This window comes from Macrotis lagotis, chromosome 1, assembly GCF_037893015.1.
Source record: "Macrotis lagotis isolate mMagLag1 chromosome 1, bilby.v1.9.chrom.fasta, whole genome shotgun sequence".
In the NCBI taxonomy this organism is placed as follows: domain Eukaryota; kingdom Metazoa; phylum Chordata; class Mammalia; order Peramelemorphia; family Peramelidae; genus Macrotis; species Macrotis lagotis.
Window position 1 is genome coordinate 539,555,524 of NC_133658.1, and position 25,263 is coordinate 539,580,786.

Sequence of the window (25,263 nt, forward strand, 5' to 3'; positions counted from 1 at the left end):
AAGTTTTTCAGACATGGAAAGCTAATTATTTTAAGAATATAAAAATAGCAAAGTTAGGGGTTTTTTTTTAACTTTTTTTTTCCAGACAATGAGTCAGGTCATGAAACTGAATCAGTCACACCCACAATGGATTTTGAAGGTGTTGTGAAGCTTCAGTCTTATGGTTTTCTTTCATTCAAGGATAAAGACTGAATTTGTGGGGGCACCTAGGTGGCATAGTGGATAAAGCACCGGCCCTGGAGTCAAGAGTACCTGGGTTCAAATCCCATCTCAGACACTTAATAATTACCTAGCTGTGTGGCCTTGGGCAAGCCACTTAACCCCATTTGCCTTGCAAAAACCTAAAAAAAAAAAGACTGAATTTGTTAAGGTCTCTGGAAAGGAATAAGTATTGGAAAATTAGTTAATGAGAATCATATGTACATGATTGTCTTCTTGAGAGAAAGAATATATTTCAAAAGTACAAGGGAATCACAATCCTACTACTTTTCTTCTTGGAGTTGAGCCTCATTGATAATAGGCTAGAGCAGGGGTGAAGTTTGTCTTAAAATCATAAATGATTAAGCTACAAAGAGAAGCTACTATGATCAAAGAAATAGATTTGTTAATAATTGTTCCCGTGTAGGATGTTAGTTCAAGGTTAGTCTTCAGTTTCTCCTCCCTTTGCTTTCATTTCCCTCCCTTTTAAAAGAATTACTACAGGATGGGGGGGAGACCAAATGACCTACATAACTTCTGGTAATCATTTTTATTAATAATATCTATTATATGTGTGTGTGTGTGTGTGTGTATAATATGTAATAAATTCTAACTGACCAGATAACTGATTAACTGCATGATTCTGAGCAAGTCACTTCACCCTTCTCAACCTTAGTTTCCTCACCTGTAAAATGAGAGGGTTAGACTCAATGATCTCTAAGATTCCTTCAAGTCCTAAAATGATGATTCTTTGATTATTTGAATGACAAAGATGTTGTTCTAGGATGGACATTAGAGTCCTAGCCTCCCCACAATTCCTCTGAGGCTTTTTTTTTGGCAAGTTCTATATTTATACAAATATGGTCAGAAAGGAGAGAAAGGAATGGAATATTGATGACATCCAAGCGTGGAAAGATATATGGTAAAAGTTCATCAATAGTAGGTGGCTTTATGATCACCATAAAGAAATATGTAGAAGTCAAAAAACAATCATCTAATTTTCAATTACCTGGGACCATGGACCTTGAATCATCAGCAGACACAGGCAGTCAAAAAATAGACTCAGTCTTGACCTGGGGGCAGTGGCCATGACTAAGCATGGTGGTTCACTACACTAAAGAGTTCAGTATACCCTCCCCAGTTTGAAGCTTTCTAGTTACCACTCCTTGTAGATGGTAGCAGAGTTCAAGAGCTCAATGACCAGCAATAGAGAGCAGAGACAGGATAATGCCTAGAGGAGATGTAACATCCAGCCAAAGACAATGCTGTCAATGGAGAATAGAGACATGATGCTAATCAGAGAACAATAGAATCAATGAAGACGGCTAAAGGATATGACAGTCTTGTAATAATACAGGTTTGAATTGCCCTGTAATATATCTGTTATGTGTATATGTTCCTCATTTATGTCCCAGCTATCGGTTTTTGATGTGTGTCTCTTCTAATATGCTCCATGGTTATACCTGCTACTTATAGATGTACCTAGATATGTATTTCCTGGTTACATGTGTTCTCTGTCAAATGAGATTAGCACATAGTAGTTCTGGCACATGGTAGGCACTATAGAAATGTTTATGCCCATCCCATCTATATGTGTTCCCTCTTGTAGTAAAATAATAACCTCTGGAAATATCTCTATGTTTGCATTCTTTTTGATAAATACCTTTTGCTTTGAACTAGTGAACTCTATCAAATGAAAATAAACACATTGGTTAGAACTCAGGGAGCTACAGTTTTGACTAGAAGTCCTGACTCACAAAATACCTGAAACTTGGAATAGCTTTTTCCGGGATCCTTTGTGTGAGAAGGGGTGCTCAAGTGCTACATGTATTTATAAAAATGTAATAAATGCACTTATTGGAGGAGGGGAACTCCACAGGGATATCTCATAACTTAACAAGAACCATATGAGCAGGCATTTTGTTTACCAACTGCCAAAAATACTCACTCAGGTCATCCAGAGTTCTTAAAAATCTGATCTACAACTCCAAGAACACATAATGAGGTGTTAAGTAAACTTTGCAAGCCATGAGAAACTAGAAAACAATAAATAAGTAAGAGACACTATTTACCCTAAAGGACATCACATATTGAGTATGAGTTAAATGCAGGATATAATGCTTTATTGGATTCTCATGAAGTCACACAGTTCCATTGTCCCTGGACCCTAGTTAAAAATAAGCCATAGTTGGTCGGTCACTAGTCATTAAAACTATCAAAGAAGACTACTCATAAGATCATATACTATTTCATTGATAATTGAAAAAGTCAACTAAGTAGTCTAACCCATATCTGGAAAAAAAATTATCTCTGCAACATTCTCAGTTAAGCAAAAGTGGGGGACAAGGGGAAAGGTATAGTGGTGAGGAGTACTATATCTGGTGTTAAGGGAGCTCAATTCAAACCTTGACTTGGTTACCTACTACCTCTCTGATCTTGGTCTAGTCTAAGGATTCTTTCATTTCTAAATCTACTATCCTATTTTTTTTTTGAGACTGGGTCTCCCTATCTTACCCAGGCTTGATGCTACTGTTAATTAGCACCAAAGCTTTGATCCACTCTATTTCCAACTAGGTTGGGTCACCGCTTCTTAGACAGCTGGTAGCCCCTCCCCCCCATCATATTGGTGCTGAATTTAATTCAGATTTTTTGGAGCCCTACTTCAGCTCAGAGCTTGTGAACTCAAGTGAACAGCCAGCCTCAGTCATCCCAACAGCAAGAATTAAGTGGGTATTCCATCTAGAGTGGTGCAGTGGGACATGGCAGGTAAGGCAGAGCTGAACCCCACCTCTGCTTTCAAAGGGTTGAGTAAGTACAATATGTACACATTGTCAACCCTTTACAATAAGAGGTGAGGCTCAGTTCTGCCTTACCTGCCATATGTCCCTGCATCACAGTCAATCAAAATCCACTATCCTAGGCAATCTGTTAGCCTAAACTTAAAGACCCATATACCTTCTTTTAGTTATTACCTATTTTTAAATGAAACACTTCAGAAAATTCATCTATTCACAAAATCAGTAACACCAAAATCAATTCCATTCAATAAACATTTATTAGGAACCTGTCCTAGGACCCTGAAAATACAAAAATAATACAATTTCATGGGAAAATAAAACATGTGCACATGTAAGTATGCCATAAGATAAAAGATATTTCCAGACTCTGAGAAATATGCAAAAGAAAATGTTGCTTTCAGATGGTAGACAAGATCAGGAAAGCTTTTATTAAGGAGGCAACATCTTAACTGACACTTGAAAGAAGAAAGATTTCAAAAGAGATTTCAACAGAAGAACAAGGAAGAAAAGAGAAACTATGTTTATCTATCTGGTTAACATTCCCCCTAAAACCACAGAGACCCAGGAGAAACTCACCCTTTAATTTAAGGTCAACATTACGTCTCAGCCAAGGATAAATTCCATAGCTTGGCATATCTTCTGGAATTGGATTATCCTTTATCCAGCCATCACAGGCAAACTGGAAAAAGTTTTCACAGGGATCCACAGACTGATTTATTTTGCTCAAGATGGCAGCTGCTGTAAGTTTTAAATAAGTAAATTGCAGTGTTAGCATTATTGGATGTTGTATAATATTTTTCATAAAAATTATGTATTTTAAATCAGTCACTGTTTCTATCCTTGACTTTTACTCTTCTGATAAGAATGAACTTCATTGTGTTTAATTACTCCATTCTGTTGTACCTGGATACTGTAAAGACTGAGTATGGGGGGTTTGGAGGTGATGGTACATTGTCATCATTTTTGTTATTGTTACTGAAATTTTTAGAGTATTAGTTTGTTAAACCAGCAGTAAAATAATTTATAGTTACTGGTTTTCTCTTACTAAAAACAAAGAGACTAATGGAATTTAAAAGTTCTGGATTCAAGTCCTTCCTGTGACATGTACTAGCAATCTCTCAGGGCTCCCAGACAAGCAGGAAATGAATTGTAATTTGCCTTAGTGTGAGAGTTTCCATACTGAGAATTCTCTATATTGAGGAAGTCACAGCTTTGTATACACACACACACACACACACACACACACACACACACACACACACACACACACACACACACACAAGTTCATATACACAAGCCAATAGGCAGATATAGAATACAGCTCAAATGTAGCCTATATATTTTTATGGACATATATGGCTACAACTCCCAAAAATACTACCACCCCCCAAAAAAAGAGATTCCATTACATAATGATTCAGGTCCTAAGTTTGAATTTCAAATCTATTCCTTTGGTTTGTTTGTTTAACTTAGATCTCCATGAGCAGTTGGATGGAACAATGGATAGAGTACTAAACTTGGAGTCAGGAAGACCAGTTCAAATATGGACTCAGATTTATGAATCTGGGAAAAATCACTTAACCTTTGTTTGCCTCAGTTTCCCCAACTATAAAATGGAGATAACCATAACACTTTCCTCACAGGATTGTTGTGAGGATCAAATGACATAAAATTTGTGAAACATATCACAGTGTCTAGCACATAGTACTATATAAATGACTGTTCCCTTCCCCCATCATCTGTCTCAGGTAGAGTACAGTCATCATTCAAGGGAATAATACCACTGCTAATAGGCATGGTTCCCTTGAAGAGCTTACATTTTAATGGAGGGAATAAGGGCAGGGAGGTGGTGAGGGAATAAGGGGAAGACAACATATAAAAATGTAGATACAAAAAAATTCCCATTATAGTTAAAAGATAATCCAACAGGGGAAGATACAAGCAGTCAAGGGGAATAGGAAAGGTATTCTGAAGAAGACAGGATTGGAGCTCAATCTTATAGGAAACCAAGGAAACTAGGCCAACATTAGACCAGTACCAAGGCTTGGAAACAGTATGGCAATGTCATATGTGTGAAGAGTGAGATAAGAAAAGGGACCTGGGGCAGCTAGGTGATGCAGTGGATAGAGTACCTGCCCTGGAATCAGGAGGACCTGAGTTCAAATCCAGCCTCAGACACTTAATCATTGCCTAGCTGTGTGACCTTGGGCAAGTCACTTAACCCCATTGCTTTGTAAAAACACCAAAAAAATAGAAAAGGGGTCTGGCTCTGAAAATTTTTTTCAGTGCCAAAGAAAAAATTTTATAAGTGATCCTCTAAGTCATAGTGTGTCACTTAGCTCACTGACTGATGGAATCAGAACAATGCTTTAGAAAAAAACAGTTTGGAAAGAGAGTGAAGTAAGCAGAACCAGAAGAACATTGTACATAATAACTGCAACATTGTATGATAATCAACTATGATAAACTAAGTTCTTCTCAGCAATACAGTGATCAACGCCACTTCTGAAAGATTTAGAATGGAAAAGCCATCCACATTCAGAGAATAATGAAGTCTAAATGTAAATTAAAACATACTATTGTGATTTTTTTGTTTCTTTTTGTTTTTCATGGCTTTTCCCTTTTATTTGGTTTCTTCTTTCACAATGTGATCAGTGTAGAAATATGTTTACATGATTGTACATGTATAACTATATTAGAATGCTTGCCATCTTGGGGAGGGAGGAGGGGAAGGAAGGAGAAAGAATCTTATTTTAAAAATGAATTTTAGAAACTATCATTATGACAAAATCATTTTGACACCTAAGTGGAAGATGATTGGGATGGGAAGAGATTTGAGGGAGGGAGATTTTTTAAAATTTTTATTTATTTTTTTTTTTAGGTTTTTGCAAGGCAAATGGGGTTAAAGTGGCTTGCCCAAGGCCACACAGCTAGGTAATTATTAAGTGTCTCAGACCGGATTTGAACCCAGGTACTGCTGACTCCAGAGCCAGTGCTTTATCCACTATGCCACCTAGCCACCCCAATTTATTTTATTTTTAATTTATGGAATAAAATAAGTATTTCTATAAGGCAATAGGATGATTGTATATGAAACTACAAATCTATTATGTACAATGAGCTATTCCTTCCTTTTAAATATATAATAGTTATCATGTACATTATTTTCTTTTTTGTTCTTCTCTCTCCTGTCTTCACCCTGCCCTAGAGATGACTTGACTATCATTAGTCACAAAACAGGAAGACTTTTACTACAGTCCAGGTGAAAGGTGAGGAAAATCTGAACTAGTGGAGTGGCTTTGGGAGAAGAGAGAAGGGAACATATATGAAAGACAGCATGAAGGGTAAAACAAACCAGATTTGTCAACTGATTGGATATATAGAGTGAGTTAGAGTGGGAAATCTAGGCTAACACTTAAGTTGTGGGCATGTATGACTAGAAGGGTTAGTAATACCTTTGATAATTCTATTGAAGTTCAAAAGGACTGTAGAGAGAAAGTTCTATTCTGGGCATGTTGAGTTTGAGATACCTACAGGACACCTAGTTTGATATGTCCAAAATGTAGCTTTTGATATGATTTCTACCCCTTCATAATTTAAATAACTTCAGTCTTTATATAGGCAGAAGAGCAGAAAAGAAATCAGCTTATTCTACTGTTCACACCCTGCTGATCCTTAGCCTTGGGTTTCTTGCACCATTTGCTTTCTCTACTCAACTGACAGGGTGCTAAACAATACTGAAGAAGTCAAAAAACTTTTTTTGAGCTCAACAGAGAGAATAGAACTGAATATAAAAATCTGAGAATAATCTACAGAAGCACAATGCTTAGAGAAGTTCTTTTTAAAAGTTTAACATTGATAGGAGGAAAGCTAAAGGATGATGACTTTAAGGAAAGACAGTATCAAATAAAGAGTTTTTTGCCTGTTTAAGACTAATGAAGACCTGAGTATGGCTATAGATGGTAAAAAAGGAATCAGTATACCTAGAGAGAGTTAGAACAAGGGAGAGGAGAGGTGATTGATGAGGTGAGTGGAGGAGGGGCCAGGGAATAAGAACACAAGTGAGGTGCAAGGGGTAGCCTTGGCAAGAAGATCTTCCTCATCCTCTGGGACTGGAGTAAAAGAAGAGATGGGTGATGATCCAGAAAAATTTTGAAGTATGGAGAAGGGGAGATAAGAAAGATAATGACAGATGGTCTCAATTTTCTAAGGAAAGAAGGAAGCAGGATCACCTGCTGAGAGACTAGGGAATTGAAATAGGTCTGGAGGGTTTGAGGATAGAGAGATTTTGGAAGTGCTGCTGGGGGGTGGGGTCCTGATATAAATTCAATAAGGGATGAACAAAAGAATTCCAGTGCAGCAATGAAGACCCAGATGGGGATAGTTAACAGGAAGCCAATCAGCAGAGTTTTTATGACTTCTTCAGCATTGTTTAGCACCCTGTCATGGAGCAGAGAAAACAAATGGTGCAAGTAACCCAAGGCTGAGTATCAGCAGGGTGTGAACAGTAGGACAAGCTGATTTTTTTCTGCTATTCTGCCTACGTAGATTAAGACTGAAACTATTTAAGTTATGAAGTGGTAGAAATCACTGCTGGTCCCACTTCTGTACAATATTTATATTCACAGGGCAACACTTATGCTCATTTTTTTCACATACCCACATTATTTTCTGACTTCTTTACAGAATAAGAAAGGAAACAAAGGAAAAAATAAAAAGAAGGGTGAGGGGACACCAAACCTCAAAGCATCCACTACTTCCTACTTGTTGCCCAGGTGTTCTTGCAGGTACTTAGAAAACCTGCAAGATCAGCTCCAACCTAGACCCCAGAAAAACACTAGAGAGCTACATCACTCACAGAGAATTTGGAAAGAAACCCATTCAGTCAAAATACTTAAGCTTCAGTTCCACAAGCTATTACTAAAGAAAATTCACAGCTGTGTGCTATGGAGCACTTTTTGCTGAGAAACTGGGATTTGAGCTTCCAAGGGACTGAGGTTGTCAAGATACCAAAAACCTCCTTTTTCCTAATTCAGCTCCACTGAAGGACAAAGAAAAGCCTGGGTGGCCTTGCTTTAATAAAAGAAATATGATGTAGTAAACCTATAAATGTTCATGTTATAGCATCTCCCAAGTCATTCAGTGTAAGTGAAATTGTTGCTCTGCCTCCATCTCACAATCTGGGGTCAAGAGGAGTGTATGGCATTTTATTTTGACACAAGGCTTTACTGTATTTATAGTGATTGAAGAAGGAGCTTAAATGTTCTTTCTATTCACTCACCCCTTCCCCAACTCCCCTCTCCACCTTCAGCTCCCACTTAAAAAGAAACAAATGATGCTTCAATAGGCAAGATGAGGGAAAGAATAATGGAAAGGGAGAGAAGAAAAGGGGAATTATACTTTCAAGAAACTGACAACCTGTTCAAAGATGAGAACGTGGAATTAAAGGCATCTAAAGAACACTGGGGTACCCCTCCCCCCCAACCCTTATCTGAGGGGTATCAAGGTGACTCAGTGAACAGAGTGCAGGAATCTAGAGTCCCAAAGAGCTGAGTTCAAATACAGCCTCAGACACCTATTTTCTGTGTGAAGCTGGCCAAGTTATTTAATTTCCTTCTGACTCAGTCCTAATCTGTAAAATGAAAATAAAAATAAAACCTACTTCTCATGGTTATTGTGAGGATCAAATGAGATAATAATTATTAAGCACTTAGCACAGAACTTGTCACATAGTATGCACTATATGTGTTAGCTGCTATCATCATCATCATCATCATTATTATTATATTATTATTATTATTATTATTATTGAGAAGTGGACTTGATATCAGAAGATCAGGGTTCTAGTCACAGCTCCAACATTTACTAAAAAATATCAGCATGGTTGGCTCACCAACTCATTCTAAGTGCTGTTTGTTATCTGTAAAATGGAAATAATGTTTATAAACTCCCTGCCTCATAGAGGATCAAAGTGGTAGGAAAGGTTATAGAAGGCAATGAGAATCAAACTGTTTTATACCGTCTATAAATAGTCTGAAATCTTGAAAATTCTCTCATTTCCCTCTTCTCTTCATCGCACATCTCATACATTATTATATACTAATTCCTACCTCACTCCAGTGTCTGTTAAAAAGATGTCTCTTCTCACTGTCAAGGCTAACTTCTGTATATATGCCCTTCATCCCATCCATTTCCCTTCTCTAGCAGATTACCCACATACATATACACCATTGTCCATAGTCTATTAATAGTCTTTAATTCCTCCCTATGTGCTATGTACAGTTGTCTTCATATATCTCTCTTCTGCTAAACAACTTGAAAAATTCATCTTCTCTTAGTGCCTACATTTTCTCTCCTTTCATTCTATTCTAAACCCTCTTCAATATGACCTCTGACTTCATCATGCAACTAAAATGGTTCACTTCAAAGTTGTCGGTGATCTCTTAATTTCCACAACAATGGTCTTTTCTCAAATTTCATTTTTCTTGATCTCTCTGCAGTTTTTGTCATTATTGATTTCTTTCAGTTCCTCTCTGGGTTTTAGGATTCTGCCCTTTTTTGTTCTTCCTGAAGTCTAATCATACCTTCTGAATTCCCTTTTCTGGATTTTTATCCATGTCACCAGGTGGTCTCTGACCTGATACTTCTTTGTTGTTGAGGTTTCTTCCCCTCTATGCTCTCTCATGTATTTATACTCATCAGTTTCCACAAGTTTCATTTTCAATTCTTATGAAAATGATTCCAAAATTTGTATTTCTTCTAAGCTACAGTTCTATACCACATATTGCAATATGGACATTGGAACTAGATATCCCAAAGTCACCCCACAATATTGAAAATAAACCTCATCATCTTTCTCCCAAAACCGTCCCGTCCTCTGAATTTTCATTGCTATTGAAGGTATCACCATTTTCTGGTTATCCAGCTTCAAAACTTCAGTATAATCCTTATCTCCTTATTCTCACTCTCCATATAGCTAATCAACATCTCCTAAATATGGTCCCTTTTCTCCACTCACACAACCACTATATATCTGAGTTCAGACTCTTATTAATAAATGCAGATTCCTTACTTCCTCCCAACTTTCTTTTTTTCCCTTCCTCCCTCTCTCCTACCCTTCCTTCCTCTTTTTTTACTTCCTTCCTTCTTTCCTTCTTTCCTTCCTCTCTCCTTCCCTTCCTTCCTTCCTTCTTTCTTTCCTGCCTTCCTTTCTCCTTCCCTCCCTTCCTGAAACTCTTTCTTTAGAAGGTGGCATTGGAGTTATGTCTTGAAAGAAGCTAAGAGGGGGCAGCTAGGTGACACAGTGGATAGAGCACCAGCCCTGGAGTCAAGAGCACCTGAGTTCAAATCCAGCCTCAGACACTTAATAATTACCTAGTTGTGTGACCCAGGGTAAGTCACTTATCCCCACTGCCAGGAAGGAAGGAAGGAAGGAAGGAAGGAAGGAAGGAAGGAAGGAAGGAAGGAAGGAAGGAAGGAAGGAAGGAAGGAAGGAAGGAAGGAAGGAAGGAAGGAAGGAAGAAGCTAAGAATTCTGGCAAGTCCTAAATTTCAATAGTCTTCTAATTAGTCTTTCTGTCTTATGCCTCTCTCTTCACCCTAATCCACTCCCCAACACAGCTGCCAAAGAGATTTTTCTAAAGCAAAAGTCTGACCATGTCATCCCCTTATTTATTCCAGTAACTCTATTACAATCTTAAGGATGAAATATAAACTCCTCTTTTTGATATTGAAAATTCTTTACATTATGTTCCCTTCCTACAATTCCAACCTTTTTCCACATTCATTACAAAAAAGGAAGGAAGAATACAAGAATTTATTTATCACATAGTGTCAGACAGTATGCTAAACACTTTACAAATATCATCCAATTTGATCCTCACAACAACCCTGGAAAGGAAGAGCCATTATTATCTACATTTTACAGTTGAGAAAACTGAGGTAGACACCAATTAAATGACTCACATAGAGTCACAGAACTGAGACTGAGACTGAATTTGAACTCAGGTCTTCCTGACTCCACCTAACTGCTATCATTACCTTCCAACTACTCTTTATTTTATATACACTTATTTATCTATATGTTGTCCACCTCGTTGGACTATAAACTCCTTGAAGACTATAAAGTCTCTTTCCTTTTTCTCTGTATCCTAACACTTAGCACAGTCCCTGGACATATAGTAATTGCATAATAAATGCTTGCAGATTGGTTGATTAATTAATCACTAATTTACCTTCAATATTCTAAATAAGACATCCTCGTCCAGTGACCAACAAGTTGACTTACTATTGGAGTATATGAAATAATAAATCTTGGGATTTTTCACTTTAAATGAAACCAGAGATAAAAACATGTTGCTCAATGGAGTTTGCCTAATAGGGTGAATGGCAAATCTAAGAGTTGGCTATTAACAAGAAATAAATTTGTAGGGAATTCTTTGTCTTTTTGTATTGCAGTGTCCATAATAAGCATTTGCAAAAAAGACCCTATGAAAATAAATGTAGCTTATGCATCAACATTTGTTTTAGATAATGAAGGTAGAGAAATTTCTTTGATGAACTTAATAATAGCTTTTCAATAAATCAACAAATGCTTCTGAAATGAGAGGAAGATGGTCAGGGACACACTGATTTAAATGAATCCTGTCTCTCTATCCACCTGTTGACATTACAGAATGGAAGGGACAAATTGATCTTCCAGGATGAAAAGAGTAGGTAACAGAAATGTCAAACTTTGCAGATTATAAAGGATGCTACTTTCAGACTTTGATTGGCCAAACACCTGTAGCATAAATCAGATATTATAAAAAGTCATGGAGAACATTTAGCTCAGAGTTCAAATGATTCTTCTGTTTTTGAATGATGTTGTACTGAAAATGTCAAGCCTCAGAAGATTAGAGTTTCCTAAATGGGCCCCATAATTACTAAAAAGAGTTTGACTTATGCATACTTATTGGGAAAATCAAGTGAATTGAAAAATGCCTATTGCTGGTTCATCTGTGTATACATATATATATATATCTTGGAAGAGCCTACAAATTGGCAATGATCTGGAATATAATTGAAGAGAATTAACTAGATGATCTTTAGGAAATTGCATAGTACTTTTAGTGACCTCAAGATTTTCCCTGGAATAAGAGTTGTCTTTTAAACAATAATATTTTTCCAGTGATGATGCATGTTGTGAGAAATGCCACAAAGAACCCAAAAAACAATGCATTTATGAAAGCTGTAACATATCTCCAATGAAAAGTTGTTTGTGAAAATTAGCAACATCAACATCAACAGAGATATATGTTTATGAAAAGAGACGGTCTGTTCACAAAAGAAGAATAAGGGATAATCAATTGATATTTCACATACTCACTTAATATATACAAAAAGGCAATAGATCCTCTTGAGGAATCATGGGAGGAAATGAATAAGAACAGGCACAAATAAATTATTTTATGCAACAATAAAAAGAATCACATTAATAAAATAACATATCCATGAATGTTCTGAAGAATTCACCTTACAGGACTATTGTAAGGTAAGCATTTTATGAATTAAGTAACAATAATAATGTGATGTTACCATATTATATCATATTATAAAGTCCTATACAAATGTGAGATATAATTATTCTTCATCTCCCTTTATCTTTCCCTAAATCCTTTCTTGGAAACCTTTTTCTAAACCTTGAGAACAGACATAAAAACCTTAAACACTGTTTCTTATATAAGCTCTTTAGTTGGCCAAAACTCTTCTGATGATGTACACTAAACAGGTGTTTCAGGGTCTCTGGGGCTTCTGGGTTTCAAATTACATAATAGTGGAATGTATCTTGATGTGCTTTTCTTATAGAAATAGCAAAATCTTCATTTTATTTTTAACATTCATAAATCATTCCCATAAGTGAAAATTAAAAACAGAACTGCAAGAAGAGGAAAAAAAAATCTGCTACACAGCAGGTGGTCTTGTGATCAAGTGTCCTTCTGGAAAGGAGCCTCCAACTTTATTATGGCTTATAAACAAGGGATGGGCAAAGTTTAAACAAAGTTAAGTGACCCATGATACAAGAAGAGTTCATTAATATTTATGAATTTAAAATTTTAGTAAATTCTTCTACCTCTCCAAATTTTTCTTTGCATTCTCTTTCACACTCTTTTATCAATGTGGTAAACAGTATAAACAGAGTAAGTCACTAGCTAAACTACATTTTTAAAATGGTAGGTCCATTTTTTCCTCATGGGCTACCACACCCAACTATACATTTTCTCAAAGAAAATCTGTGATAAGTGGGCATGGACTTCATTCTGGGTAAGAACAGGGTGAGGTCTAGGGACATAAATAATTCTGGTAGTAAATATGAGGTCGGAGCTCTTTAGGTCCTACTCAGAATCCATTGTTAAATTTGCAGTGTGAGCATTTATGTCATAAATCAGTAATCACTACAAATCAAAAAGTAGCATTATGGTTTTGTTCATTATCTAGACTTAAAGTGTTAACAAGATTGGTTAAATTTAAAGGTGTAGGGGCGGCTAGGTGGCATAGTGGATAAAGCACCGGCCTTGGAGTCAGGAGTACCTGGGTTCAAATCCAGCCTCAGACACTTAATAATTACCTAGCTGTGCGGCCTTGGGCAAGCCACTTAACCCCATTTGCCTTGAAAAAAAAACTAAAAAAAAATTTAAAGGTGTAGGTGCATACCTACATTAAATATTTGCCAGCAAAACCTTTGAATTACTCCTTAAATATTGTTTGAGCTCAACAGGAGTACAGTAGGAAGCTCAGGAAATGAAGCCATCATCAACCAGAGGGCTAGTGATTGCTGGTTAATAGTGATAATAATAACTACTATTTTATTATTATTTAATTGGCATTTATAGAGCATTTTAAGGTTTGCGAAGTGCTTTATATCCATTATCTCATTTGAACCTCATAACACTTATGAGAAGGGTATAAACTGGTAGGAATATGCCAAGAAAGTTGGGAAGGCCCAAGATGATTTATTTCTGAAATGCTAAATAATAAAAGAAACATGGAACCAAAACCAAGACCTACATCAGACAGAACCCCACACTATTCAAGTTTTTTTGTTGTTCAATCATGTCTGACTCTTTATGATCCCACTGGGGTTTTCTTGGCAAAGTTGATAAAGTGGTTTGCCATTTCCTTCTCCAACTCATTTTACAGATGAGGAAATTGAGACAAACAGGGTTACGTGACTTACCTAGGGTCACACAGCCACTGGTGTCTTAGGCCAAATTTCAAACTCAGAAAGATGAGTCTTCTGACTTTAGGTTCAACACTCTATACAATGTACCACCTAACTGTCCCACCAAGTCATCCAAGAATGAGGTGAAATTAGGGCAGCTAGGTGGCACAGTGAACAGAGCACCGGCCCTGGAGTCAGAAGTCCCTGAGTTCAAATCCAACCTCAGATACTTAATTATTACCTAGCTGTGTGGCCTTGGGCAAGTCACTTAAACCCATTTGCCTTGCAAAAAACCTAAAAAAAAAACAAATGAGGTGAAATAAAGAGAATACAAGAAGGAAAAGTGAGGGAGAACTGTCCATGGAATGGATCTTGATCCCACTAGGGCTTATGACATCTACTCTGAGAAATATTGAAATCAACTTACATATTCCTTTGGTATTGCCCCCCCCTAAAATTGCTCAACCTGAAGGGTTGAGCAAAGGGTTCTAAACATCTAGGTTCTCTCCCTGAGTTAAAGGAAAATCAATCAGGTGGGTAGAAATATAAAAGCTTAGCCTAGCATTCAAGGTTATTCAACTCCATGATTTTGAATACTATTACCTATATTTTTCTCTAATATTCCCTTTTCAACACCTCAACATCTTAAATTCCTCTTCTATTCTCCATTCCCAGCTCATCTACTACCATGAAGTCTTTCCTAACCTCACCTCATATGATCTCATGGTATATTTTACTAATTTTATGCACTTATAATTTGTATTACATTTATGTCATTAATATCTTATTGGATTATAAGATTCTGAAGGACAAAGAATATATCATTTGTCTAGGTACTGACATTTGCATCTAGGGAAGGGAAGGGAGGGGAGGAACTCCATATTGTAAATATTCTGTGTAATACCCACTCACATGTGAACTGATTAATCTCAGTTAAAAGACATTTAATCTAGAAGAATATACATGAGGTCCAAGGAAATTATAAGTCAACATCCTAGTAGCAATATGTAAAACATTCCTAAACCCAAACATCAAAAATTAAAGTAAATGGCCTTTGACTTCCAACAGAGGCTATTGCTTAAGGAAAAAATAAGGTGCATTTTTGTTCAACAATTATATAAAAAAAACTGGCAGTCTCTATCTGTAGAGCAGTTTTGAAAAGGTTTGTCAGGATGAGATGAAATGGTGTCCAGTGTGAGTTGCCTCAAGACTTTTTGAAAAGAGACTATTCAGCTTTCTCATTTCCATCATAATTTTCTTTCAGAGATGCTCAGAATACAATATCCCCTTCAAGCAAAAACAAGAAAACCGGAAACCTCCTGTCCAGGATTTCACACACAGGATTTTTTTAGGCAAACTTAACATTTAATCAAAGCTGCATTTATTACCATGATAAACCTCCAACAAACAGAAGTCTAAAAATGTCACCTGTTTTCTATTCCTTTCCTCAAGGTACCATAATTACAACTCAGTACAGAATGGGAAATTATTACTTACCAACTTCAATGCATTCTGGCGTCAAGCAGTATTTCTGTTTAACTGGAAAACTTAAAAAGCCTTGGCTAACTGAAAAATAGAAAAGAAAAATAAATAAGTCAATTACCTGTGGTGCAGTTAACAGAAGGATAAATTAACTTGAGTGAATTGTTTGAGTTAGCTCCTTTGGTTTTTTCAATACATTGTGCAATAACCAGTAATTTAATCCACAGAGTTTCATCTTTGGAGTTATATCATTCCCATCTTAGAGAGAAGAAAGCATACAGTATTGGAAAGAGAGAGAGAGACCTGGATTTAGAATCAGAAGACCTGGCTTTGAATCCCAGATCTGCTACTATTATTTGTCTGATCTTGAACAAATTATTCCTATATCTGTATGTGGTTTTTTTCCATTTATAAAAATCAAGAGATTTTGACATTTCCCAGTTCCCTGTCAGCTCTGAAGAGATAATCCTAATGATTTCATTAAATTGTTTTTTTGAGGGCAGGAACTATCTTTTGCTTTTATTTGTTTGTTTAATTTTTAGGGTTTTTTGTATCTCCAGCATTTAGCATATTACCTAACAGGCACCTAATAAGTATTTTTGACTGACAATCTGTGGGTTGAGCTACATCCAGAATTTCCAAGCAAATATTGGGTATATAGAGTAATTCACACATGTACACAAGCAAACAAGCATACACAGACACATATAGAGAGAGATGTATGTGTATACATCTATATATTCTAATCATAACTTTTACAGACTGCATATCTACTATTCAAAGTCAAATTTTGCTAAACTGGAGTGATACATGATCAGGTTACCCTGCCCCCCCCCAAACAAGATGGTGAACTTTTAGACCACAGAAGCTCTCAAAGGCCATTGATTAAGTGAGAAAAGGGTTATAATATGTATACCAAAAATTCAGCAAGTATTTTTATTAAGCTTCTACTAAACCCACAATATTATGCTATAGATGTTAGGAGCCTATATTTTATGTAAGGGATACAAAATATAAATGGCTAAAATATACATATATTTATACACATCTAAATGTGATTATTTGAGGAGGAAAAGAAAGATGGTATCTTAGACAAAAGGATTTTTAAGAGGTGAGATATGAGCTGAGTCTTCAAAGGAAGCAGGAATTCTATGAGAAAGATGTGAAAGAAGAGATATTCCAAGCATAGAGACAATGTGCACAAAGAATGCTGAGTTCATTATAATGTAGTCAGGTTAATTCTATTATATGAGTGCAAGAAGACACAGCATGAGTAAAGGAAGTGATATAAAATAAGCCTGAAAAAATAGTTAGAAGGCCATATTAAGTGGTCATTTGAAGAATTTATACTTTGTCTCAGATGCAGTGGAGAAAAACTGAAATTTATTGATCACAATCAGGCAAAATCGTGAATGATTTAAGTGGGTGGATATATATATATGTAGGGGGACAGTGAAGTTTTTCCCCACTGGCCTGAAAACAATGTTTTGTTGTTAATCTTGTAATTAATCCCCAATGAGATAGTTATCCATAACAAAAGGCTTTGATGTCTATCCTGACATAGTCCCAGCTTTGGGACACTCTACTCCTGGCTTTTGACAGCCGGGTCAGAGATTGAACTCTTGCCCCTCGCCAGGAAAAATTCTGGCCTAAACCCTAACAGCCTGTAGCTGAGATGAAAAGGGATGTCCTTGAAGAGAGAAGCATATTAGCTGCAGCAGAGAGCTATTGTCAAGAGAGACCACGTACTCAGAGGGCAACAACAACATGAATGGAGCAATAACCACAAGGCTGTCTTAGACCAGTAGAATAATGCCCAAAAGGAATTACCATGTCCTCCTGCCACCAACAGTCACCATAAGGCAAACAACAGAATATCAGTGGTGCAACATGCCCAGGAGAGTCACCAAATGCAGTGGTATACAAATCCAATAAGAGTATGACGTCACCAGAAGACATGAGTAATGCTACAGTCTAGGAGATGTAAGAAGTCTCTCATGTATTGATCTCTGAATGCACCCATCATCTCCATTGAACATGAATGTTTTTGAAAGAAAGGGTGGCTCATTGTTTTTCAGTCATTTCCAATTCTTTGTGACCCCATTTGGGTTTTTCTTACCAAAGATACTGGAGTGATTTGCTATTTCATTCTCTAACTCATTTTACAAATGAGGAAACTGAGGCAAACAGGATTAGGTGACTTGCCCAAGGTCACACAACTATTAAGTGTCTGAAGCCAGAGTTGAATTCAGGAAAATGAGTCTTCCTGATTTCAGGTTCAGAATTCTATCCACTAAGCCACCTAAGTTGCCCAAGAAAGTCTATCCTAGGTTTTCACTTCAATACAATTTTTCTGACTGTCCCATTTCCTTAAATACTTAATTTACAGGTGAGGAAACTGAAGTACAAGGAAGTTGGAACTTGCCCAAGGACACAAGGTTCATGAGTATCAGAGGTGAGATTTGAACTCAAATCCTCAAATTTCAGAATTTGTTCACTGTCTCTAGATATACATATATACATATTAGAGGATGAAAAATATCATAATATATAGAGCACTAGAGTTCGGGAAGAACTAATTTTAAATAATACCTAGACACTAGCTATGTGATGCTCTTAACTTGAATTTCCTAATTTGTAAAATAGGGGATAAAAAGGTCCCTTCTTTGCAGTATTGTTATTAGTATCAAATGATACAACGTATGTAAAAGATTCTACAACTCTAAAAATAGCAGATACATGCTAGCTATTGTTATAAAAAGTAAAACAATATTCATCTTTCCTTTCATTCATTATCTAGTGCCCCACAAAAGCAAGTCAACTTATTAAAATGAGTTTCCAGATGCTCTATCACACAACTACCAGGGTTACATAATATGATTCCATCAAAACAGTGTCTTACAAGTTTCCTGGCAAATAATCCAGGTGTAGGAGTCTCTCAATTGGCCTAATTTCCCTAGCTTGCTAACAACTGAGCCTCACAGACGACCACTACACTGCATAATACCAGAACTCACAGGAGTTCTACATACTTCTTCACCATGGGATTTATAGCAGCTGCAAGTTTGAATTTCAAAAATATTTTTGGTCACTGGGGAAATCATGTTGAACTCATTATTACTGTTATCTGTAAGCGGAAACAAGGAATCATTTGGAGATGTCATCACAGGGGAATAGATAATTCCATAGCAGTATGGGGACCTCTGTCTAGTTGTTAGCTATCCAAAACCCCAACAAAATGCCCATTGGAGAAAAGTGAACTTGTTTTCATTCATCCAGTAAGGAGACTTAGTGAATTTAGACTGATGCCAACATTTCACTAAAAGTGAAATATCTGGAGATGACTTGCTAATATCATGATTTTTATTTTTTTCTTGACAGGATCCTAAAAAGGAGGCAGTTGGGAAGAAATTTAATTTTGCTTTCATCCTTTCACCACTGCTGAAAGAGCACTTTTATCAGAATTCTATTATGAATACCAGTAAATTATCTTTGATCCTATAGCAGCAGAAGGTCTGACTGTCTGTTTCCAGAAATGAAGCTTTTAAAAATGAAAGTGTATTATGAACTTTTGAATTTAAAAAATAATTACTTTGCTTTTACATTTCTACAAAAATTCTTCAAGTTATATAAGTCCAAGTCATATGTTATTATAAAGTGATCTATTGAAAGTGTCAGTTGAAAAGGTTATTAGTTATTAAAGCAAATAAATGATTAAAAACTAAGCCCAAGAAGAATGATTTTAAAAAAACAGAATTTGGTGGCTTTATAAACTTCCAGTAAACTTTCTCTGCAACACAGATCAGTGAGACATCTACAATTTATAGTGAGACTTGTGATAGAAACTATCTATCATCCACATTCAGAGAGTTGAATGAAGACCAAAGCACACTATTTTCACTTAAAATTTTTTTTCTTTTTTCTTTCTCATTTTTTCCTCTTTTATTCTGATTCTTCTTTCACAAAGTGACTAATACAGAAATATGTTTATTATAATTGAATATGTATAACCTAGATTAGATTACTCACTGTCAAAGGAGGGAAGGAGACAGAAAAATATAAAACTCAAAAAACCTTTTTTTGATAAACATGTTTACAAATAAGTAATTTTCTGTATGAGGAAATAGGATTAAGGGAAAGAGATACATAAAAAATAATTTTTATAAAGTGTGCATCAGATTCTGAAGGGTTGGGGTTTTTTGTTTTGTTTTGTTTTTGTTTCTCTGAATTGGGATAACATTATCCATAGCCAGTCTAAAACGGTTGTCCTAGCTCTCTGAACTGCTGAGAGGAGCTGCCTCCAATCAAGTTTGGACATCCCAGGGGTGACTAGGTGGTGCAGTGGATAAAGCACCAGCCCTGGAGTCAGGAGGACCTGAGTTCAAATCCAGCTTCAGGCACTTAATTACCTAGCTGTGTGGCCTTGGGCAAGCCACTTTACATTGCCTTGCAAAAACCTAAAAAAAAAAAAAGTTTGACTATCTCACTTCAAACTCAAAATCTTACAAAAGATGAATGTTGAAAATTATCTTTACATATAATTAGCAACTATAGAATTTATATTTAAAAAATGAAACAGGTAAGGCAAATTTATTGTTAGAGAGCATTGCTTTTGCACATTGATTGGTTAAGATACTTTCCTAGGGTTGAATAGTTACTATAGGTTAGAAGTTGGATTTGAGCCCAGGTTTTTTTCTGACTTTAAGAAAGTGCTATCTATTCCTTTACTCCATGTTTTTATTGTTGTTGTTTAGTCATGTCCCAGGGTTTTCTAGTCAAAGATCCTTGAGTTTGCCATTTTCTTCTCATGTTCATTTTGCATATGATAAAACTGAGTTAAGTTACTTGCCCAGGGTCACAGAGCTAGTGAGTGTCTAAGGTCATTTGAATTCATGAAGATGTTTTTCTGATGGCAAGTCCAATGCTCTACTCCTATCATCAAGCTGTTCTACCCCATTACCTGACCAAAAAGCAAACAAAAAAGAAATAAAGTTCAATATTAGGTGAATTAGTGTCTAGATTAAGTATCCCAGAGAATTCCAATTCATCAAAGATTAGGGAAAAAATGTTTTTCAGGGGGCAGCTAGGTGGCACAGTGGATAGAGCACCAGCCCTGGAGTCAGGAGTACCTGAGTTCAAATCCAGCCTCAGATACTTAATAGTTACCTAGCTGTGTGGCCTTGGGCAAGCCACTTAATCCCATTGCCTTGCAAAAACCTAAAAAAAAAAAGTTTTTCAAGTTTAAAAAATAAACCAAGCTCAGTAAAACTGAATTAAAAGAAGAAATCTGACCAAAAAAAAAAAAGAGGAATTGTTCTTTAAATGTAAAAGAACAAGAGGAAATAATTGCTTGAATTAATTCATTAATGAAAAGGAAGGTTGGATTTTATTAATGGGGTCTAAGTGAAAATAAAAAGAAAACTGAATTTTTTTAGGTTTCTCTTTACTAAAGGAAGTCAAACAGGAGCAGAAACATGTAAAGCAAAGATAAGGGAGGTACCAAATATGGAAAAAATTAATTAGGAATGTTTATATTTTCATGCCTCAATATTTAAAATTCTAAATAACTAAAATAAACATTTGAAATTACTGCATAGTAATTGAATATAATACTGGTGGGTCTTTAGGAGAAATAAAAAGAGTTTTAAATGACTTATCACAGAACCTATACCATCAAAAGTTAAAGGAGCTAAAATTGGAGTTTACAAAAAGAAGTCAGCCAGGTAAAATGGAAAGAATAGGACCTGGGAAGACAAGATCTGGTCTACTTTCTGTCACTAACTCACTGTAAGATACTCTCTAGGGTCTCATTTTCTTTATACAAAATAAGGAGGCTAGCATAGATAATTGCTAAGATTGTTTCCAACTTTATTTATTAGACTATATATAGGAGTGTATAGGAGATAGTTTGACAGCTCTGATTGAGATGATTGTTAAATTTTCACTATGAGAGAGCATTTATACCTCAGGAAAAAAAAAACAAATCAGGACTTGAATTATTGTTTTGTTGATTTCTAGATTTAAGAAAGTGATGGAGGAAATTTTAACGATACAAACTAAATTGTATCTCTTTACATCTGTCTTTCTGTGTGCCTCTGTCTCTGTCTCTATGTCTCTGACTGTCTCTTTCTCTCTCTCTGTCTGTCTCTTTGTCTCTCTCCTTTTAAAATAAATTCACCAGAACTTATCATTCAAATGAGAATTTTCTTTCCAAGTTGTCATTTAGGAAATTATACTCACTCCAATGAAGTTGCCTCTGATCAAAATATGTGTGAGCTACCTTTGGGGAATTACATTTTTAGAAGCAGCTTGGTATAATGGAAATAGATCCTGAAAGACTGCAGTATGAACCCTGCATTTCATTATGGCTCTGCCATTTACAAGACTTAGAGCTTCAGTTTCCTTACCTATAAATTGGTACCTGTCTTGACTTCCTCACTGAATTCTTAGGAGGATCAAATGAGACATTGACTATGAAAACTCTTTGTATAATGGAAAGAGGACTGACTATAGGATCAAAGGTTGCAAGTTCAAATATCCTCTGATATTGTATGGCCTTGGGTAAGTCATTTGACTTCTCTGGATCTAGATCCTTTCCAATTCTAGGCTTATGATCCTATACTCTATAAACCACTGTAACTGTGTGATTTAATTCAGCAAGCATTTAGGGGAAGACCATCTCATTCCTTTGTATATATCATTTTTTGATTTAAAAAAATGTCATATCCCAGTTTGATAGCCAGATCTGTCTCCCATTGACTTTTTCCCCCAGAAAGCAATTGGAATTAAGTGACTTGCCCAAGGTCATACAGCTAGTAAATATTTAAGGTTGGATTTGAATTCAGGTCCTCCTTACTCCAAACCAAGAGTTCGATCCACTATACCAACTAGCTACCTCTACCATGAATTTTTGTCTGTTTCTCATTTCAAATTTCCCCAAAAACCTATCTCCCTGAACCCCAAGGACACATTTCCTTTAGTAGGGACATTTAAAAGAATAAGCTATAGGCCCCCAAAACAATTCCAAAGTAGGAGGTTCAAAGAATTTAATGTGAGATAGCAAGATTGTGAAAATCAATGCCCTGTCTCCTTCAAAGGACTACCACTCTCCCTGGGGTGTCTAGATGTCCCTTATATTGATCATTCCCTAAATCAATCACATTCTATTCCCTACCCTCAATAGAAAAGAGGCTCTTTGAGGGCAGGGATTGATTTATTTTTTTTTTTTGACATTATAGCCCTTGTCCTTGGGGCAGAGCCTGGCTCCTAGTAGCCACTTAATTTCTAAAGTTGGACCTAGTAGCCACTTAATTTCTAAAGTTGGACAGATTTTTTTTACAGTTATGTGACAGCATATTATAACTTCTTGACATGGTTTCATAACTTTCCCCACAACATTTCAGAGAAGCATTGAATAGTGAGAAACAGTACCATTTTAGAGAACCACAAACCCAAAAGTCCCATTAGGACAATTTGTCCTCACAGAAAGCAAGAGATGCCACTAATTTTCTAAATCTACAGCAACATAAAATGTGAAAAAAAATGATTTTCTTCTTTGAACAGAGCTTTCAAACCACATAATTCTTACTCTTTTTAAGAGAAAAGCAAATCAGCAGTTTCATTCTGCCAACATAACTGTGGATTCTTGGATTCTCTACATACTGCAGAATACATTCTCTCCAGCCATATAACTTGTTAAATACATTTAAAGCCTCCCAAATATGAATCTTGCTCCTGTACACTTTTCAAAATGATCTATCCAGTGATAGAGTAGGGCTGGAGAAGATCTTAGAGACATCTAATACAGCCCATTTTACAGTTAAAGATACAGATAAAGAAACTGAGAAACAGAAAGGTAAAGCAACTTGACCCCCAAGACAAATAGGTATTTAAGGACTAATAGAGAGCAATAAAAATGTATTTTCAAGTTCAAAATTATTAAAAGAAACCTAAGATATCTCTCTCTCTTCTCATCCATGATCTATTTTTATTTCTGTTAGAAATAAATTTTTAGCAATTTCCACAGACTCAGGATATTCTCCTTCTAAAGCCAAACCAAGTCAACAGCATTTATTAAAAATCTACCACATATCTGATACTATACTAAATAGTGAGGATAGATAGAAGGCAAACAATCACTCCTACTCTCAAGGAGCTCACATAATTACTTTTAAAGAAGATATATTAACAAAATTTGATTATTTCTTTAAGGAAATCTCCATTTCCTTCAACAATATTAAATATAATAGAAATAATTGTTTCTTTAAGTCCTTCCCAACTTTAATTTCTTTAGTGTAAATGAATCATAAAAGCATATCTTTTTAAAAAAGATTATTCAATTTATATGTCCCTCAGAGAAATACTTATTAAAAAAATCAAAGTGAAAGAAAGCTCAGCATGTTTCTTTTAAGGTGTCAAATAAAGCAGGCTTTTATTTTTGTTTTTTTTTAAATCAACTCAAATTAAGCAGATGACCCTTGACTCTCTGACTCTAAATTCTGATCTCTCTGTAGAATGCTCAAAAAGATTTTGTCTAATATCATACAATCCTGCCATCACTCAAAGTAGATTTCATTCATTTTAATAGAAACTCAAGATGGGTACAGTCATCTTCACAAGCAAACCCTAGTGGACCCACATGTCAATAAAGTTTGTTATACCAAGTCCCCAAAAGAACCCACAATGTCACCACCCTTCCCTTTGCTTCCCATAAAGAGCTTACCCAAGAAAAGAAGGGTCCCAAGCACAGCAGTTCCAGTGATGAATATGACCAAAGCAATTCGAATGGCTTTGTTGGCCGTCTTCCCAGTGCCTTGCTTTGCATTCTTGCCAGCTTCTGCTTCCATCAGATGAGCTCTAGACAGGCTTCTGGAAGAAACTGACTTTCCTTTGGTTGATGATTGATCTCAATATGTTAGTGACTACCTGCTTCCATGGACTTGCTCACTCTTTGTTGTTTTCTTTATTGACAACTTAAAAATACATTCCTGGTAGCAAGTCTCACTTTGTCCTTTTCTCTCAAGCAATTAAAAAAAAATAAAAACAAACCTCCAAATATTGATCGTTCTAAGGATCACTCTGACTTGGTCTGGTAAGACAGACAGTGGCTATTTTATCCAAGGCTCTCTGAACCAGCTGTTCGTCAGTCCCCTTTATCAGGAGTTCTGAGTGTACATGGTTTACAGTGTTACTGAACAGATGTTTAAGCTATTTAAATGTATAGTCACTTAGAAGAGAAAAAAAAACACAACACTTGTATTTATCAAATCTGGACTCAGGTCAAAACTCCTGGAAACCACAAGACTGACAGGCCAGGATTTTCTCTACCTACTCAGAGAATTTAACTAACCACTGACCTCAGTTCCTTCTCTTTTCTGCAGCCATTCAGTTTGGCTGATAGGTCTTCATCAAAGAGATGCTGCCAGTGTGTGTGATTCTCTTTTTAAAGCTTCCTAAGAAGTTCTTAGGATATCCTGTCGCACTTTATTTTGGGAACTTTTTGTATGATTGCTTGTTCCAAAAATCAGTCAAACTCAAGGGCAGTGCAAAGTAGTAATTAAGACAACCTACCAAGGATGGTATTTTA

The 25,263-nt window shown here is 36.0% G+C and overlaps 1 protein-coding gene across 1 annotated transcript in view; it reads right to left on the reverse strand.

Annotated features, from left to right (window-relative positions):
• PHEX (phosphate regulating endopeptidase X-linked) overlaps window positions 1-24,624 on the reverse strand; it is a 256,040-nt gene extending 231,416 nt beyond the window's left edge. Inside the window, exons 1-3 of the mRNA XM_074214253.1 lie at window positions 24,400-24,624; window positions 15,693-15,761; window positions 3,573-3,734 (exon numbers count right to left, since the gene is read on the reverse strand). Coding sequence (XP_074070354.1) covers window positions 3,573-3,734; window positions 15,693-15,761; window positions 24,400-24,523 — 355 coding nt within the window. The 5' untranslated portion in view covers window positions 24,524-24,624. The remainder of the gene's footprint in view (window positions 1-3,572; window positions 3,735-15,692; window positions 15,762-24,399) is intronic.
• Window positions 24,625-25,263: the final 639 nt, after the last annotated feature.